The sequence below is a fragment of the Oncorhynchus nerka genome, linkage group LG8 (assembly GCF_034236695.1).
Source record: "Oncorhynchus nerka isolate Pitt River linkage group LG8, Oner_Uvic_2.0, whole genome shotgun sequence".
Lineage (NCBI taxonomy): Eukaryota > Metazoa > Chordata > Actinopteri > Salmoniformes > Salmonidae > Oncorhynchus > Oncorhynchus nerka.
Window position 1 is genome coordinate 62,685,336 of NC_088403.1, and position 18,304 is coordinate 62,703,639.

Here is an 18,304-nt window from a genome sequence, read left to right on the forward strand (position 1 = left end):
CAGATTTTTTATATTTTTTTTAACATGTTTTCACTTTGTCATTATGGTGTATTGTGTGTAGCTGGATGATCTATAAAAAATGATCTATTTAATCCACTTTAATTTCAAGCAGTAACACAACAACATGTGGAAAAAGTCAAGGGATATGAATACTTTCTGAATGCACCGTATATATACCAACACCTTTACCCACGTAGACACAAATACTTCAACACATAGACACATTTAAAACACAAAAGGTGCTTTATACCTGCTGTTTAAGAGAGGAACGACCCTGCTGCCGGAAGCCAAAAGGCAGCTATTAATCTTTGTTTGTCCTTTTCCCTCTTTCTCTTATGTCTCTTTCACTGGCTTCCCTCTGTGGTCAGAGTATCACTTTCTTAATGGTTTCGACACAGAGGCAGGCGATCGCTAGATTCGTTTTTTTTGGAGGGGGGGTTGGCGGGCGAGGGGTATAGCAGTGGTGGTTATAGGGGGTAATAAGGGGTTATAAGGGGGTTATGAGGGGTTATAGGGGGTTATGAGGGGAACAGCAGAGCGTGTCTGAAGGAACATGTAATGAGGGGTAGAGCGGCGGTGGTTATAAGAGGTTATAAGGGGTTATAGGGGTTATGAGGGGTTATAGGGGTTATGAGGGGTTATAAGGGGAACAGCAGAGCGTGTCTGAAGGAACATGTAATGAGGGGTAGAGCGGCGGTGGTTATAAGGGGTTCTAAGGGGTTATAGGGGGTTATGAGGGGTTATAGGGGGTTATGAGGGGAACAGCAGATCGTGTCTAAAGGAACATGTAATGAGGGGTAGAGCGGCGGGGTTATAAGAGGTTATAAGGGGTTATAAGGGGTTATAGGGGTTATGAGGGGTTATAAGGGGAACAGCAGAGCGTGTCTGAAGGAACATGTAATGAGGGGTAGAGCGGCGGTGGTTATAAGAGGTTATAAGGGGTTATAGGGGTTATGAGGGGTTATAGGGGTTATGAGGGGTTATAGGGGTTATGAGGGGAACAGCAGAGCGTGTCTAAAGGAACATGTAATGAGGGGTAGAGCGGCGGTGGTTATAAGGGGTTATAAGGGGGTTATGAGGGGTTATAGGGGGTTATGAGGGGTTATAAGGGGAACAGCAGAGCTTGTCTGAAGGAACATGTAATGAGGGGTAGAGCGGCGGTGGTTATAAGGGGTTCTAAGGGGTTATAGGGGGTTATGAGGGGTTATAGGGGGTTATGAGGGGAACAGCAGATCGTGTCTAAAGGAACATGTAATGAGGGGTAGAGCGGCGGGGGTTATAAGAGGTTATAAGGGGTTATAAGGGGTTATAGGGGGTTATGAGGGGTTATAAGGGGAACAGCAGAGCGTGTCTGAAGGAACATGTAATGAGGGGTAGAGCGGCGGTGGTTATAAGAGGTTATAAGGGGTTATAGGGGGTTATGAGGGGTTATAAGGGGAACAGCAGAGCGTGTCTGAAGGAACATGTAATGAGGGTAGAGCGGCGGTGGTTATAAGAGGTTATAAGGGGTTATAGGGGGTTATGAGGGGTTATAGGGGTTATGAGGGGTTATAAGGGGAACAGCAGAGCGTGTCTGAAGGAACATGTAATGAGGGGTAGAGCGGCGGTGGTTATAAGGGGTTCTAAGGGGTTATAGGGGGTTATGAGGGGTTATAGGGGTTATGAGGGGAACAGCAGATCGTGTCTAAAGGAACATGTAATGAGGGGTAGAGCGGCGGGGGTTATAAGAGGTTATAAGGGGTTATAAGGGGTTATAGGGGGTTATGAGGGGTTATAAGGGGAACAGCAGAGCGTGTCTGAAGGAACATGTAATGAGGGGTAGAGCGGCGGTGGTTATAAGAGGTTATAAGGGGTTATAGGGGGTTATGAGGGGTTATAGGGGGTTATGAGGGGTTATAGGGGGTTATGAGGGGAACAGCAGAGCGTGTCTAAAGGAACATGTAATGAGGGGTAGAGCGGCGGTGGTTATAAGGGGTTATATGGATCACCACAGACAACACTGCTACTCCTACTGCTCTCTCTTCGTCTGCCCACGTGTTCTCGCACACCCCGAGAGCTTCTGGTCAGCGGGGTGGTGGCACCGGGATCCTCATCTCTCCCAAGTGGTCATTCTCTCTTTCTCCCCTTACCCATCTGTCTATCGCCTCCTTTGAATTCCATGCTGTCACAGTTACCAGCCCTTTCAAGCTTAACATCCTTATCATTTATCGCCCTCCAGGTTCCCTCGGAGAGTTCATCAATGAGCTTGATGCCTTGATAAGCTCCTTTCCTGAGGACGGCTCACCTCTCACAGTTCTGGGCGACTTTAACCTCCCCACGCCTACCTTTGACTCATTCCTCTCTGCCTCCTTCTTTCCACTCCTCTCCTCTTTTGACCTCACCCTCTCACCTTCCCCCCTACTCACAAGGCAGGAAATACGCTCGACCTCATCTTTACTAGATGCTGTTCTTCCACTAACCTCGTTGCAACTCCCTCCAAGTCTCCGACCACTACCTTGTATCCTTTTCCCTCTCGCTCTCATCCAACACTTCCCACACTGCCCCTACTCGGATGGTATCGCGCCGTCCCAACCTTCGCTCTCTCTCCCCCGCTACTCTCTCCTCTTCCATCCTATCATCTCTTCCCTCTGCTCAAACCTTCTCCAACCTATCTCCTGATTCTGCCTCCTCAACCCTCCTCTCCTCCCTTTCTGCATCCTTTGACTCTCTATGTCCCCTATCCTCCAGGCCGGCTCGGTCCTCCCTCCCGCTCCGTGGCTCGACGACTCATTGCGAGCTCACAGAACAGGGCTCCGGGCAGCCGAGCGGAAATGGAGGAAAACTCGCCTCCCTGCGGACCTGACATCCTTTCACTCCCTCCTCTCTACATTTTCCTCTTCTCTCTCTGCTGCCAAAGCCACTTTCTACCACTCTAAATTCCAAGCATCTGCCTCTAACCCTAGGAAGCTCTTTGCAACCTTCTCCTCCCTCCTGAATCCTCCTCCCCCTCCCCCCCCTCCTCCCTCTCTGCAGATGACTTCGTCAACCATTTTGAAAAGAAGGTCGACGACATCCGATCCTCGTTTGCTAAGTCAAACGACACCGCTGGTTCTGCTCACACTGCCCTACCCTGTGCTCTGACCTCTTTCTCCCCTCTCTCTCCAGATGAAATCTCGCGTCTTGTGACGGCCGGCCGCCCTACAACCTGCCCGCTTGACCCTATCCCCTCCTCTCTTCTCCAGACCATTTCCGGAGACCTCCTCCCTTACCTCACCTCGCTCATCAACTCATCCCTGACCGCTGGCTACGTCCCTTCCGTCTTCAAGAGAGCGAGAGTTGCACCCCTTCTGAAAAAACCTACACTCGATCCCTCCGATGTCAACAACTACAGACCAGTATCCCTTCTTTCTTTTCTCTCCAAAACTCTTGAACGTGCCGTCCTTGGCCAGCTCTCCCGCTATCTCTCTCAGAATGACCTTCTTGATCCAAATCAGTCAGGTTTCAAGACTAGTCATTCAACTGAGACTGCTCTTCTCTGTATCACGGAGGCGCTCCGCACTGCTAAAGCTAACTCTCTCTCCTCTGCTCTCATCCTTCTAGACCTATCGGCTGCCTTCGATACTGTGAACCATCAGATCCTCCTCTCCACCCTCTCCGAGTTGGGCATCTCCGGCGCGGCCCACGCTTGGATTGCGTCCTACCTGACAGGTCGCTCCTACCAGGTGGCGTGGCGAGAATCCGTCTCCACACCACGTGCTCTCACCACTGGTGTCCCCCAGGGCTCTGTTCTAGGCCCTCTCCTATTCTCGCTATACACCAAGTCACTTGGCTCTGTCATAACCTCACATGGTCTCTCCTATCATTGCTATGCAGACGACACACAATTAATCTTCTCCTTTCCCCCTTCTGATGACCAGGTGGCGAATCGCATCTCTGCATGTCTGGCAGACATATCCGTGTGGATGACGGATCACCACCTCAAGCTGAACCTCGGCAAGACGGAGCTGCTCTTCCTCCCGGGGAAGGACTGCCCGTTCCATGATCTCGCCATCACGGTTGACAACTCCATTGTGTCCTCCTCCCAGAGCGCTAAGAACCTTGGCGTGATCCTGGACAACACCCTGTCGTTCTCAACTAACATCAAGGCGGTGGCCCGTTCCTGTAGGTTCATGCTCTACAACATCCGCAGAGTACGACCCTGCCTCACACAGGAAGCGGCGCAGGTCCTAATCCAGGCACTTGTCATCTCCCGTCTGGATTACTGCAACTCGCTGTTGGCTGGGCTCCCTGCCTGTGCCATTAAACCCCTACAACTCATCCAGAACGCCGCAGCCCGTCTGGTGTTCAACCTTCCCAAGTTCTCTCACGTCACCCCGCTCCTCCGCTCCCTCCACTGGCTTCCAGTTGAAGCTCGCATCCGCTACAAGACCATGGTGCTTGCCTACGGAGCTGTGAGGGGAACGGCACCTCAGTACCTCCAGGCTCTGATCAGGCCCTACACCCAAACAAGGGCACTGCGTTCATCCACCTCTGGCCTGCTCGCCTCCCTACCACTGAGGAAGTACAGTTCCCGCTCAGCCCAGTCAAAACTGTTCGCTGCTCTGGCCCCCCAATGGTGGAACAAACTCCCTCACGACGCCAGGACAGCGGAGTCAATCACCACCTTCCGGAGACACCTGAAACCTGAAACCCCACCTCTTTAAGGAATACCTAGGATAGGATAAAGTAATCCCTCTCACCCCCCCTCCCCCTGAAAAGATTTAGATGCACTACTGTTCCACTGGAGGTCATAAGGTGAATGCACCAATTTGTAAGTCGCTCTGGATAAGAGCGTCTGCTAAATGACTTAAATGTAAATGTAAATGTAAATAAGGGGGTTATGAGGGGTTATAGGGGGTTATGAGGGGTTATAAGGGGAACAGCAGAGCTTGTCTGAAGGAACATGTAATGAGGGGTAGAGCGGCGGTGGTTATAAGGGGTTCTAAGGGGTTATAGGGGTTATGAGGGGTTATAGGGGGTTATGAGGGGAACAGCAGATCGTGTCTAAAGGAACATGTAATGAGGGGTAGAGCGGCGGGGGTTATAAGAGGTTATAAGGGGTTATAAGGGGTTATAGGGGGTTATGAGGGATTATAAGGGGAACAGCAGAGCGTGTCTGAAGGAACATGTAATGAGGGGTAGAGCGGCGGTGGTTATAAGAGGTTATAGGGGGTTATGAGGGGTTATAAGGGGAACAGCAGAGCGTGTCTGAAGGAACATGTAATGAGGGGTAGAGCGGCGGTGGTTATAAGAGGTTATAAGGGGTTATAGGGGTTATGATGGGTTATAGGGGGTTATGAGGGGTTATAAGGGGAACAGCAGAGTGTGTCTGAAGGAGCATGTAATGAGGGGTAGAGCGGCGGTGGTTATAAGGGGTTCTAAGGGGTTATAGGGGTTATAAAGGGGTTATAAGGGGTTATGAGGGGAACAGCAGATCGTGTCTAAAGGAACATGTAATGAGGGGTAGAGCGGCGGTGGTTATAAGGGGTTATAAGGGGGTTATGAGGGGTTATAGGGGTTATGAGGGGAACAGCAGATCGTGTCTAAAGGAACATGTAATGAGGGGTAGAGCGGCGGGGGTTATAAGAGGTTATAAGGGGTTATAAGGGGTTATAGGGGTTATGAGGGGTTATAAGGGGAACAGCAGAGCGTGTCTAAAGGAACATGTAATGAGGGGTAGAGCGGCGGGGGCTATAAGAGGTTATAAGGGGTTATGAGGGGTTATAAGGGGAACAGCAGAGCGTGTCTGAAGGAACATGTAATGAGGGGTAGAGCGGCGGTGGTTATAAGAGGTTATAAGGGGTTATAGGGGGTTATAAGGGGTTATGAGGGGTTATAAGGGGTTATAAGGGGTTATGAGGGGTTATAAGGGGAACAGCAGAGCGTGTCTAAAGGAGCATGTAATGAGGGGTAGAGCGGCGGTGGTTATAAGGGGTTCTAAGGGGTTATAGGGGGTTATGAGGGGTTATAAGGGGAACAGCAGAGCGTGTCTGAAGGAACATGTAATGAGGGGTAGAGCGGCGGTGGTTATAAGAGGTTATAAGGGGTTATAGGGGGTTATAAGGGGTTATAAGGGGAACAGCAGAGCGTGTCTGAAGGAACATGTAATGAGGGGTAGAGCGGCGGTGGTTATAAGAGGTTATAAGGGGTTATAGGGGTTATAAGGGGTTATGAGGGGTTATAAGGGGTTATAAGGGGTTATGAGGGGTTATAAGGGGAACAGCAGAGCGTGTCTAAAGGAGCATGTAATGAGGGGTAGAGCGGCGGTGGTTATAAGAGGTTATAGGGGTTATAAGGGGTTATGAGGGGTTATAAGGGGTTATAGGGGGTTATGAGGGGTTATAAGGGGTTATAAGGGGTTATGAGGGGTTATAAGGGGAACAGCAGAGCGTGTCTAAAGGAGCATGTAATGAGGGGTAGAGCGGCGGGGGCTATAAGAGGTTCTAAGGGGTTATAGGGGGTTATGAGGGGTTATAAGGGGAACAGCAGAGCGTGTCTGAAGGAACATGTAATGAGGGGTAGAGCGGCGGTGGTTATAAGAGGGTATAAGGGGTTATAGGGGGTTATAAGGGGTTATGAGGGGTTATAAGGGGTTATAAGGGGTTATGAGGGGTTATAAGGGGAACAGCAGAGCGTGTCTAAAGGAGCATGTAATGAGGGGTAGAGCGGCGGTGGTTATAAGGGGTTATAAGGGGTTATAGGGGGTTATGAGGGGTTATAAGGGGAACAGCAGATCGTGTCTAAAGGAGCATGTAATGAGGGGTACGGTAGCGCTGAGGCGTACTTCCATTCACGAACATCAGGGGAACACGGTGGGACATGGGTGTTTGTGTGACCCCACTGGACCCCAGACAAGTCTACAGGCGCTTGTTAGTGAGTCCCAGAGGACAAGTCGGCGAAGGGGGCGAAAGAGAGAGAAAGAAAATGTAGAGAGAGAGAGAGAGAGAGAGAGAGAGAGAGAGAGAGAGAGAGATTTCAAAATAGAAGTTTAAGTTTGAAGAATATCTAACTAACAAACACAATCCAATGTCTTTAGCCTACACCACAGAATCCACCTTCACCATCCAAAACGACTTCAACATCCACCCACTTCATCTAGCAGACGCACGATTCTCCCTCCATCAAAACCTATGTGCATAATTTGCTCTAATATTCTGAAAACGTGGGCTGGTAATACTCATCGGGGATCAGCGGACAAGGTAGAGGGTCTCATACCTGATGAAATTACCGAAGCAGTCTATTTAATATGAAATGACACCCACGTGGTTCTGCAGTGCATGGCGATGCAGAGTAAGCACAGTTCCTGCATACGTTAATATGTATGAGCCGTAGACAGATGGATGTTCCCTGTAGAGCACTAAGGCTAATCTCTCAGATCTACAGTTACCAGTCAAAGGTTTAGACCCACCTACTCATTCAAGGGTTTTTCTTTATTTTTTTATATTTTCTTTCACAATTTTCTACATTGTAGAATAATAGTGAAGTCATCAAAACTATGAGATAACACATATGGAATCATGTAGTAACCAAAAAAGTGTATTTACAATGACGGCCTAGGAAGTGCCTTGTTCAGGGGCAGAACGGCAGACTGTTTGGGCCAGTAATTGAAAGGTTACAACGCTCTAACCACTAGGCTACTTGTGCGTGTGGGGGTTTAATCTATGATACTGATCAGTAGTCAATGTAGCTCTTAATTACTCTCCCACTGAAGGACAGGGAGAGAGATGAGGAGACACAGAGGCTGGGGGACAGGGAGAGAGATGAGACAGAGAGGCTGAGGGACAGGGAGAGAGATGAGGAGACACAGAGGCTGCGGGACAGGGAGAGAGATGAGACAGAGAGGCTGGGGGACAGGGAGAGAGATGAGACAGAGAGGCTGGGGGACAGGGAGAGAGATGAGACAGAGAGGCTGGGGGACAGGGAGAGAGATGAGACAGAGAGGCTGGGGGGACAGGGAGAGAGATGAGGAGACACAGAGGCTGGGGGACAGGGAGAGAGATGAGACAGAGAGGCTGGGGGACAGGGAGAGAGATGAGACAGAGAGGCTGCGGGACAGGGAGAGAGATGAGACAGAGAGGCTGGGGGACAGGGAGAGAGATGAGACAGAGAGGCTGGGGTACAGGGAGAGAGATGAGACAGAGAGGCTGGGGGACAGGGAGAGAGATGAGACAGAGAGGCTGCGGGACAGGGAGAGAGATGAGACAGAGAGGCTGGGGGACAGGGAGAGAGATGAGACAGAGAGGCTGAGGGACAGGGAGAGAGATGAGACAGAGAGGCTGCGGGACAGGGAGAGAGATGAGACAGAGAGGCTGGGGGACAGGGAGAGAGATGAGACAGAAAGGCTGCGGGACAGGGAGAGAGATGAGACAGAGAGGCTGGGGGACAGGGAGAGAGATGAGACAGAGAGGCTGGGGTACAGGGAGAGAGATGAGACAGAGAGGCTGGGGTACAGGGAGAGAGATGAGACAGAGAGGCTGGGGTACAGGGAGAGAGATGAGACAGAGAGGCTGGGGGAGCACCATTTTACAATGATCGGGTAGCCGTCAAACAAAAACACACCGAGATACACACACAGAGACACACACACACACACACACACACACACACACACACACACACACACACACACACACACACACACACACACACACACACACACACACACAGAGAGAGAGAGACAGACACACACATAGAGAGACACACACACACATAGAGAAGCACACACAGAGGGAGGCACACACAGATACACCAACAACTACAAACTCAAGTGCATACTGTAGGCCCCCTCACACACATACACAACACCCTCGTCTCCCCGACACACAACACCCCCGTCTCCCCGACACACACAACACCCCCGTCTCCCCGACACACAACACCCTCGTCTCCCCGACACACACAACACCCCCGTCTCCCCGACACACAACACCCCCGTCTCACCGACACACACAACACCCCCGTCTCCCCGACACACAACACCCTCGTCTCCCGACACACACACACCCCCATCTCCCGACACACACAACACCCCCGTCTCCCGACACACAACACCCTCGTCTCCCGACACACACAACACCCCCGTCTCCCCCGACACACAACACCCCGTCTCCCGACACACAACACCCTCGTCTCCCGACACACACAACACCCCGTCTCCCGACACACACAACACCCCCGTCTCCCGACACACACACAACACCCCGTCTCCCCGACACACAACACCCCCGTCTCCCGACACACACAACACCCCTGTCTCCCGACACACACAACACCCCCGTCTCCCCGACACACAACACCCCCGTCTCTCCGACACACACAACACCCTCGTCTCCCCGACACACACAACACCCCCGTCTCCCCAACACACAACACCCCTGTCTCCCCAACACACACAACACCCCCGTCTCCCGACACACAACACCCCCGTCTCCCCGACACACACAACACCCTCGTCTCCCGACACACACAACACCCCGTCTCCCGACACACAACACCCCGTCTCCCGACACACACAACACCCCCGTCTCCCGACACACACAACACCCCGTCTCCCCGACACACAACACCCCTGTCTCCCCAACACACACAACACCCCGTCTCCCCGACACACAACACCCCGTCTCCCCGACACACACAACACCCTCGTCTCCCCGACACACAACACCCTCGTCTCCCTGACACACAACACCCTCGTCTCCCCGACACACAACACCCTCGTCTCCCGACACACAACACCCCCGTCTCCCGACACACACAACACCCCCGTCTCCCGACACACACAACACCCCCGTCTCCCGACACACAACACCCCGTCTCCCGACACACAACACCCCGTCTCCCTGACACACACAACACCCCCGTCTCCCCGACACACAAACACTCCAAAAATACGCAGAAAAATGAACTAGGCTTGATTGTGTTCATGAATCCATTGCATGGGGCCAGAGTAGTGAATACAGCCAGATGTCCATAATGAGAACATAAATAACATTGACAAATCAAGACATTGTTCCCTCTCCATAACATCTGCTGGGGTATTAATGGACCCATTATTTGAGCCACACACACACACACACAAGAAATGGACATATGCACACACACATTCGGTGCACGTACATGCACACACTCAGAAATTGCATAATGGTCCCCTCTTCAGAATGATTGCTCATTGTTTAAATGTTTGAAGCGAACGGATAAGCCAAGCTATATTTTGCCTAAACTGCAGTCAGAGAATATACAGTTGAAGTGGGAAGATCACACTTTTTTTGGAGAAATGTTTTTGGAGAAACTGTTTGGCCATAATGGAAAAAGGGGGAGGCTTGCAAGCTGAAGAACACCATCCCAACCGTGAACTATGGCAGTATAATGTCGTGGGGGTGCTTTGCTGCAAGAGGGACTGGTGCACTTCACAAAATAGATGGCTTCATGAGGATGGAAATTATGTGGATATATTGAAGCAACATCTCAAGACATCAGCCAGGAAGTTAAAGATTGGTCCCAAATGGGTCTTCCAAATGGACAATGACCCCAAGCATACTTCCAAAGTTGTGGCAAAATGGCTTAAGGACAAGAAAGTCAAGGTTTTGGATTGGTCATCACAAAGCCCTGATCTCAATCCTATAGAAAATGTGTGGGCAGAACTGAGAAAACGTGTGCGAGCAAGGAGGCCTACACACCTGACTCAGTTACACCAGCTCTGTCAGGAGGAATGAGACAAATTTCAACCCAACTTATTGTGGGAAGCTTGTGGAAGGGTACCCGAAACATTTGACCCAAGTTAAAAAAAAATGTATAGGCAATGCTACCAAATACTAATTGAGTATGTAAACTTGTCACCCGCTTGGAATGTGATAAAAAATAATAAAAGCTGAAATAAATCATGCTCTCTACTATTATTGTGACATCTCACATCCTTAAAATAAAGTAGTGATTACTGACCTAAGACAGGGAATTTTTACTGGGATTAAATGTCAGGAATTGTGAGGAAAATAAACTGAGTTGAAATGTATTTGGCTAAGGTGTATGTAAACTTCTGCCTTCAACTGTATCTATACGGCTAGTGTTTTTTCTGTTCACATGTCTGTCTGTCTTAGTTTACGTCCCTCTTAGTAAGTGATTTAGCTTATCATTATGATTCTGCACTTTTAATAACCTAATTTTGCTGATGTCAATACAACACAAAAACCTCATACATTTATGAAATGTGCAGTGAAGTTTTTTATGTAAATTCAGAAGGTCAAAGTGGGGGGGTGTCAAAGAGTGTGCGTGAGAGAAAGTGTGTGTGTATTCGTGAATGCGTGTGTGTGTGTGTTTGCTTGTGTTTTTGTGTGTGTGTTTTCTGTGTGTGTCTGTGTGTATGTGTGTGTGTGTGTGTGTGTGTGTGTGTGTGTGTGTGTGTGTGTGTGTGTGTGTGTGTGTGTCTGTGTGTGTGTGTGTGTCTGTGTGTGTGTGTGTGTGTGTGTGTGTGTGTGTGTGTGTGTGTGTGTGTGTGTGTGTGTGTGTGTGTGTGTGTCTGTGTGTGTGTGTGTGTGTGTGTGTGTGTGTGTGTGTGTGTGTGTGTGTGTGTGTGTGTGTGTGTGTGTGTGTGTGTGTGTGTGTGTGTGTGTTTTCTGTGTGTGTCTGTGTGTATGTGTGTGTGTGTGTGTGTGTGTGTGTGTGTGTGTGTGTGTGTGTCTGTGTGTGTGTCTGTGTGTGTGTGTGTGTGTGTGTGTGTGTGTGTGTGTGTGTGTGTCTGTGTGTGTGTGTGTGTGTGTCTGTGTGTGTGTGTGTGTGTGTGTGTGTGTGTGTGTGTCTCCATACCCAGCTCCAGTCATGGTCTCTGTGTTGTTGACGGCCAGACTGACCACCTCAGTGATGTCCACTCTGCCGGTGGCCATGGGGCTCCGTTCATTCTCATAATAGCTAAGGAAGCCCCCCTCCAGAGTACACCAGCGTCGCACCATGTCTGAAACACACACACACACACACACACGTTAGTTCAAACACACACGTTAGTTCAAAGTTCACACACACACGTTAGCTCAAACAGTTGGTACGTTGTCAAGGAGGGCGGTCATGTGTGTTTGCGAGCAGATGATCACTGGCCCAGTATGGGGACAGGGACAGTGGAGGAGGATATGCTGTTAGCAGCACACGTTTCACATACACTACAAAGACACACACACACACATACACAGAGAGAAACACACACAGAAACACACACACAGAAACACACACACAGAAACACACACACAGAAACACACACACAGAAACACACACACAGAAAGACACACACAGAAACACACACACAGAAGCACACACATTGACTTATTATGAACCCGCTCCAAGACAGTCCTAGCAAAATCTTCGCTTGAGAAATGCAGAACCAGTCAAAAGTTTGGACACACCTACTCATTAAAGTGTTTTTCATTATTTGTACTATTTTCTACATTGTAGAATAATAGTGAAGACATCAAAACTATGAAATAACACATATGGAATCATGTAGTAACCAAAAAAAGTGTATATATTTTATATTTCAGATTCTTCAAAGGAGCCACTATTTGCCTTGATGACACCTTTGCACAATATTGGCATTCTCTCAACCAGCTTCACCTGGAATGTTTTTTATAACAGTCTTCACCAGGAATGTTTTCCAACAGGAAATTGTTCCCACATATACTGAACACTTGTTGGCAGCTTTTCCTTCACTCTGCGGTAAAACTCATCCCAACTCATCCCAACTCAATTGGGTTGAGGTCAGGTGATTGTGGAGGCCAGGTCATCTGATGCAGCACTCCATCACTCTCCTTCTTGGTCAAATAGCCCTTGCACAGCCTGGAGGTGTGTTTTGGGTCATTGTCCTGTTGAAAAACAAATGATAGTCCCACTATGTGCAAACCAGATGGGATGGCGTATCGCTGCAGAATGCTGTGGTAGCCATGCTGGTTAAGTGTGCCTTGAATTTGATATAAATCACAGACAGTGTCACCAGCAAAGCACCCCCACACCATCACACCTCCTCCTCCATGCTTCACGGTGGGAACCACACATGTGGAGATCATCCTTTCACCTACTCTGTGTCTCACAAAGAAACGGCAGTTGGAACCAAACATCTGAAATTTGGTCTCATCAGACAAAAGAACAGATTTCCGGGCATATGTGGGAACTCCTTCAAGACTGTTGGAAAAGCATTCCAGGTGAAGCTGGTTGAGAGAATGCCAAGAGTGTGCAAAGCTGTCATCAATGCAAAGGGTGCCTACTTTTAAGAATCTCAAATATAAAATATATTTTTATTTGTTTAAAATCTTTTTTTGTTTTACTACATGATTCCATTTGTGTTATTTCATCATTTTTGTCTTCACTATTATTCTACAATGTTGAAAATAGTCATAGTAAATGTGTCCAAACTCTTTACTGGTACTGTGCTAGTACTGGTACTGTCACATCCGTTACATATATACAGAGCATTCAACATATTCAGATCCCTTCCCTTTTTCCACATTTTGTTATGTTACAGCCTTATTCTAAAATGGATCAAATTAATTGTTTTCCTCATCAATCTACACAAAATACCACACAATGATGAAATGAAAACAGGTTTATAGATATTTTTGCAAATGTATAAAAAAAAACTAACCTTATTTACATAAGTAACTAGACCCTTTGCTATGAGACTAAAACATGAGCTCAGGTGCATTCTGTTTCCATTGATCATCCTTGAGATGTTTCTACAACTTGATTGGAGTCCACCTGTGGTCAATTCAATTGATTGGACATGATTTGGAAAGGCACACACCTGTCTATAGTTAACAGTGCATGTCAGAGCAAAAACCAAGCCATGAGGTCAAAGGAATTGTTCGTAGAGCTCAGAGACAGGATTGTGTCGAGGCACAGATCTGAGGAAGGGTATCGAAACTATTCTGCATCTTTGAAGGTCCCCAAGAACAGTGGCCTTCATCATTCTTAAATGGTAGAAGTTTGGAACAACCTAGACTTCCTAGAGATGGCCGCCCAGCCAAACTGAGCAATCGGGGGAGAAGGGCCTTGAACAGAGAGGTGACCAAGAACCTGATGGTCACCCTGACAGAGCTATAGAGTTTGTCTGTGGAGATGGGAGAACATTCCAGAAGGACAACCATCTCTGCAGCACCAATCAGGCATTTCTGGTAGAGTGTCCAGACGGAAGCCACTCCTCAATAAAAGGCACTTAAAAAGACTATCAGACCATGAGAAACAAGATTCTATGGTCTGATGAAACCAACATTGAACGATTTGGCCTGAATGCCAAGCGTCACATCTGGGGGAAACATGGAACCATCCCTACAGTGAAGCATGGTGGTGGCAGCATCATGCTTTGGGGGTATTTGTTCAGTGGCAGGGACTAGGACTGGGACGCTACTCAGGATCGATGGAAAGATGAACAGAGCAAAGTACAGAGAGATCATTGATGAAAACCTGCTCCAGAGCGCTTAGGACCTCAGACTGGGGCAAACGTTCACCTTCCAACAGGACAACAAACCTAACCACACAGCCAAGACAATGCAGGATTGGCTTCAGGACAAGTCTCTGAATGTCCTTGAGTTGCCCAGCAATAGCCTGGAAAGAGAAACCGATCGAACATCTCTGGAGAGACCTGAAAAAAGCTATGCAGCGACGCTCCCCATCCAACCTGAAGGAGCTTGAGAGGATCTGCAGAGAATATTGGGAGAAACCCTCCAAATAGAGGTGTGCCAAGCTTGTAGCATCATACCCAAGAAGACTTAAAGTGTGTAATCACTGGCAAAGGTTATTTAACAAAGTACTGAGTAGAGGGTCTGAATACTTATGTAAATGTGATATTTAAGTTTACATTTTTTATATATTAGCAACAATGTTTAAAAACCTGTTTTTGCTTTTTCATTATGGGGTATTCTGTGTAGATTCATGAGGGGAAAAAAACTATTTAATCAATTTTAGAATAAGTGTAGTGTAACAAAATGTGGAAAAAGTCAAGGGGTCTGAATACTTTCCGAATGCATTTTTTATATATATTAAACAGAATGTTATTTGTTAGCTAGCTGGCTAAGGCTATTTAACATGGTAGCACTTTCAAGTCAAGGTAAGCTTTTCAGTTTTATAAATGTATTGCCAACAGTACACTGTGCTGTGTGATTGTACACATGGATTGGTTTGTTGGGTTCAAGTTTTTAACTCTAATATTAGTATATTGACAACGATGTAGTTGTTAGCGGTTAGTGGTTAGCGGTTATGGTCTGAAGGTTTGGCTGGGATAGGTTTTTGCGCCTGGTCACAGACAGCTGATGTGTTGTGCACTCCAAAACCGAAGGGAAAAGGTAGGAGGAGGAGAGCGGGTACATTCAAGAAAATAATTATACAATGAGCAAACTGATGATGCTGTATGTGGGCTGCTATGAAAGTGAACTGTGTGCGCGGGTGATCAAGGGTGTATTCATTCTGCCGATAATGTCGCAAAATGTTTCTGAAACGTGGAGGGACCTACCTGAATTTGTCCAATATAAACGTTGAACGTTAAATGCAGGCTAGAGTGTACAAGGCTGCATGTGTCACTGTCTGTCCCCTTGATTACTCTAATGTGTCTCTCGACCTGCACCTACTGTCACGTTCTGACCATCGTTCCTGTGTGTTTTCCTTGTTTTAGTGTTGGTCAGGACGTGAGCTGGGTGGGCATTCTATGTTGTGTGTGTCTGGTTTGTCTATTTCTATGTTTGGCCTGATATGGTTCTCAATCAGAGGCAGGTGTTAGTCATTGTCTCTGATTGGGAACCATTTTTAGGTATCCTGTTTTGTGTTGGGTTTTGTGGGTGATTGTTCCTGTCTTTGTGTTTGTGGCACCAGATAGGACTGTTTTGGTTTTTTCACGTTTCTTGTTTTGTAGATTGTTGTATTTTCATCTTTATTAAAGATGTACAAAAATAACCACGCTGCATTTTGGTCCGCCTCTCTTTCCCCAGAAGAAAACCGTTACATTAAAAACGTTAATTTGTTGAGTAGGTAGGAGCAACCTCATGAATGTCATGTAGTAGCCTACACCTGTTGATGTTACATTGAGCTGGGGAATGGAATATGAACGACAGTCATCCAATATGATGTGATAGAAATAAGGCCATGCACATACAAAACAATGGTCCTCCTTAATCTTAAACTGACACACACTTACAGCCAGTATAATAATAGTAAATAAATCGAATCTCCCCACAGGTTTCTATCAACAAGAGGCAAAGATGATCTCTGGAAAGTTTGGGAGTAACACATGTATTTCATGATTGTCTGCCTGAGAGGATTTACTTAACAAGCATGAAGTTCATGAAAACATCTCATGTTGGATTTCAAAGTCACTGTCGACATCTGCTTTTTTGTTTCTGCCACCGACAGACATGCGCGCACACACACACACACACACACAGACACACACACACACACACACACACACACACACACACACACACACAATGGTTTTCAACTCCCAAAAGTTTTGACTCTCTTCATCTCATAAATATGCTAATTATTGATTCCGTTGTCAAACAGAGTGTGACAAGTCAGATATTGTTCTAATAGACGACATGAAAAAGACAGGAGAAAAGGTTCTCTCCCTCTTCCGGTTTCTCTCTTTTCATCTCTCCATCCCTCTCTTCCACCAAACCGGGATGCTTCCGATGGCATTGAGGAGTACACCACATCACGGGCTTTATCATTAAGTCCATCAAGGACGTCGTCCACCACAGTGACTGTACGTACATTCCCCAACCAGAAGCCATGGATCACAGGCAACATTCGCACTGAGCTAAAGGGTAGAAGTGCCGCTTTCAAGGTGCAGGACTCTAACCCGGAAGCTTAGAAGAAATCCCGCTATGCCCTGCAACGAACCATCAAACAGGCAAAGCGTCAATACAGGGCTAAGATTGAATCGTACTACACCGGCTCCGACGCTCGTTTTACACAGGCTCTGACGCTCGTCTTATGTGGCAGGGCCTGCAAACTATTACAGACTACAAAGGGAAGCACAGCCAAGAGCTGCCCAGTGACACGAGCCTACCAGACGAGCTAAATCACTTCCATGCTCGCTTCGAGGTGAGCAACACTGAGGCATGAGTAAGACCTTTAAACAGGTCAACATACACAAGGCTGCGGGGCCAGATGGATTACCAGGACGTGTGCTTCGGGCATGTGCTAACCAACTGGCAGGTGTCTTCACTGACATTTTCAACATGTCCCTGATTGAATCTGTAATACCAACATGTTTCCCAGCAGACCACCTGTGCCCAAGAACACTAAGGCAACCTGCCTAAATGACTACAGACCCGTAGCACTCACGTCCGTAGCCGTGAAGTGCTTTGAAAAGCTGGTAATGGCTCACATTAACACCATTATCCCAGAAACCCAAGAGCCACTCCAATTTGAATACCGCCCAAACAGATCCACAGATGATGCAATCTCTATTGCACTCCACACTGCCCTTTCCCACCTGGACAAAAGGAACACCTATGTGAGAATGCTATTAATTGACTACAGCTCAGCATTCAACACCATAGTGCCCTCAAAGCTCATCACTAAGGATCATGGGACTAAACACCTCCCTCTGCAACTGGATCCTGGACTTCCTGACGGGACGCCCCCAGGTTGTGAGGGTAGGTAACAACACATCCGCCACGCTGATCCTCAGCACTGGAGCCCCTTAGTGGTGCGTGCTCAGTCCCTCCTGTACTCCCTGCATGGCAAGCGGTACTGGGGTGCCAGGTCTAGGACAAAAAGGCTTCTCAACAGCTTTTACCCCCCAAGCCATAAGACTCCTGAACAAGTAAACAAATGGCTACCTGGACTATTTGCATTGTCCCCCCCAATCCCTCTTTTACGCTGCTGCTACTCTCTTTTTATTATTTATGCATAGACACTTTAACTATACATTCATATACATATTACCTCAATTAGCCCGACTAACCGGTGCCTGTATATAGCCTCACTACTGTATATAGCCTCTCTACTGTATATAGCCTCCCTACTGTATATAGCCTCTCTACTGTATATAGCCTCCCTACTGTATATAGCCTCACTACTGTATATAGCCTCTCTACTGTATATAGCCTCCCTACTGTATATAGCCTCCCTACTGTATATAGCCTCACTACTGTATATAGCCTCTCTACTGTATATAGCCTCCCTACTGTATATAGCCTCACTACTGTATATAGCCTCCCTACTGTATATAGCCTCACTACTGTATATAGCCTCACTACTGTATATAGCCTCACTACTGTATATAGCCTCACTACTGTATATAGCCTCCCTA

The 18,304-nt window shown here is 47.8% G+C and overlaps 1 protein-coding gene across 2 annotated transcripts in view; it reads right to left on the minus strand.

Moving 5' to 3' along the window:
* Nucleotides 1-18,304, minus strand: part of arap2 (ArfGAP with RhoGAP domain, ankyrin repeat and PH domain 2) — a 262,145-nt gene that overhangs the window by 61,504 nt on the left and 182,337 nt on the right. For both annotated transcript variants that reach the window (XM_065021967.1, XM_065021968.1), the window contains exon 16: nt 11,818-11,962. In XM_065021967.1, coding sequence (XP_064878039.1) covers nt 11,818-11,962 — 145 coding nt within the window. The remainder of the gene's footprint in view (nt 1-11,817; nt 11,963-18,304) is intronic.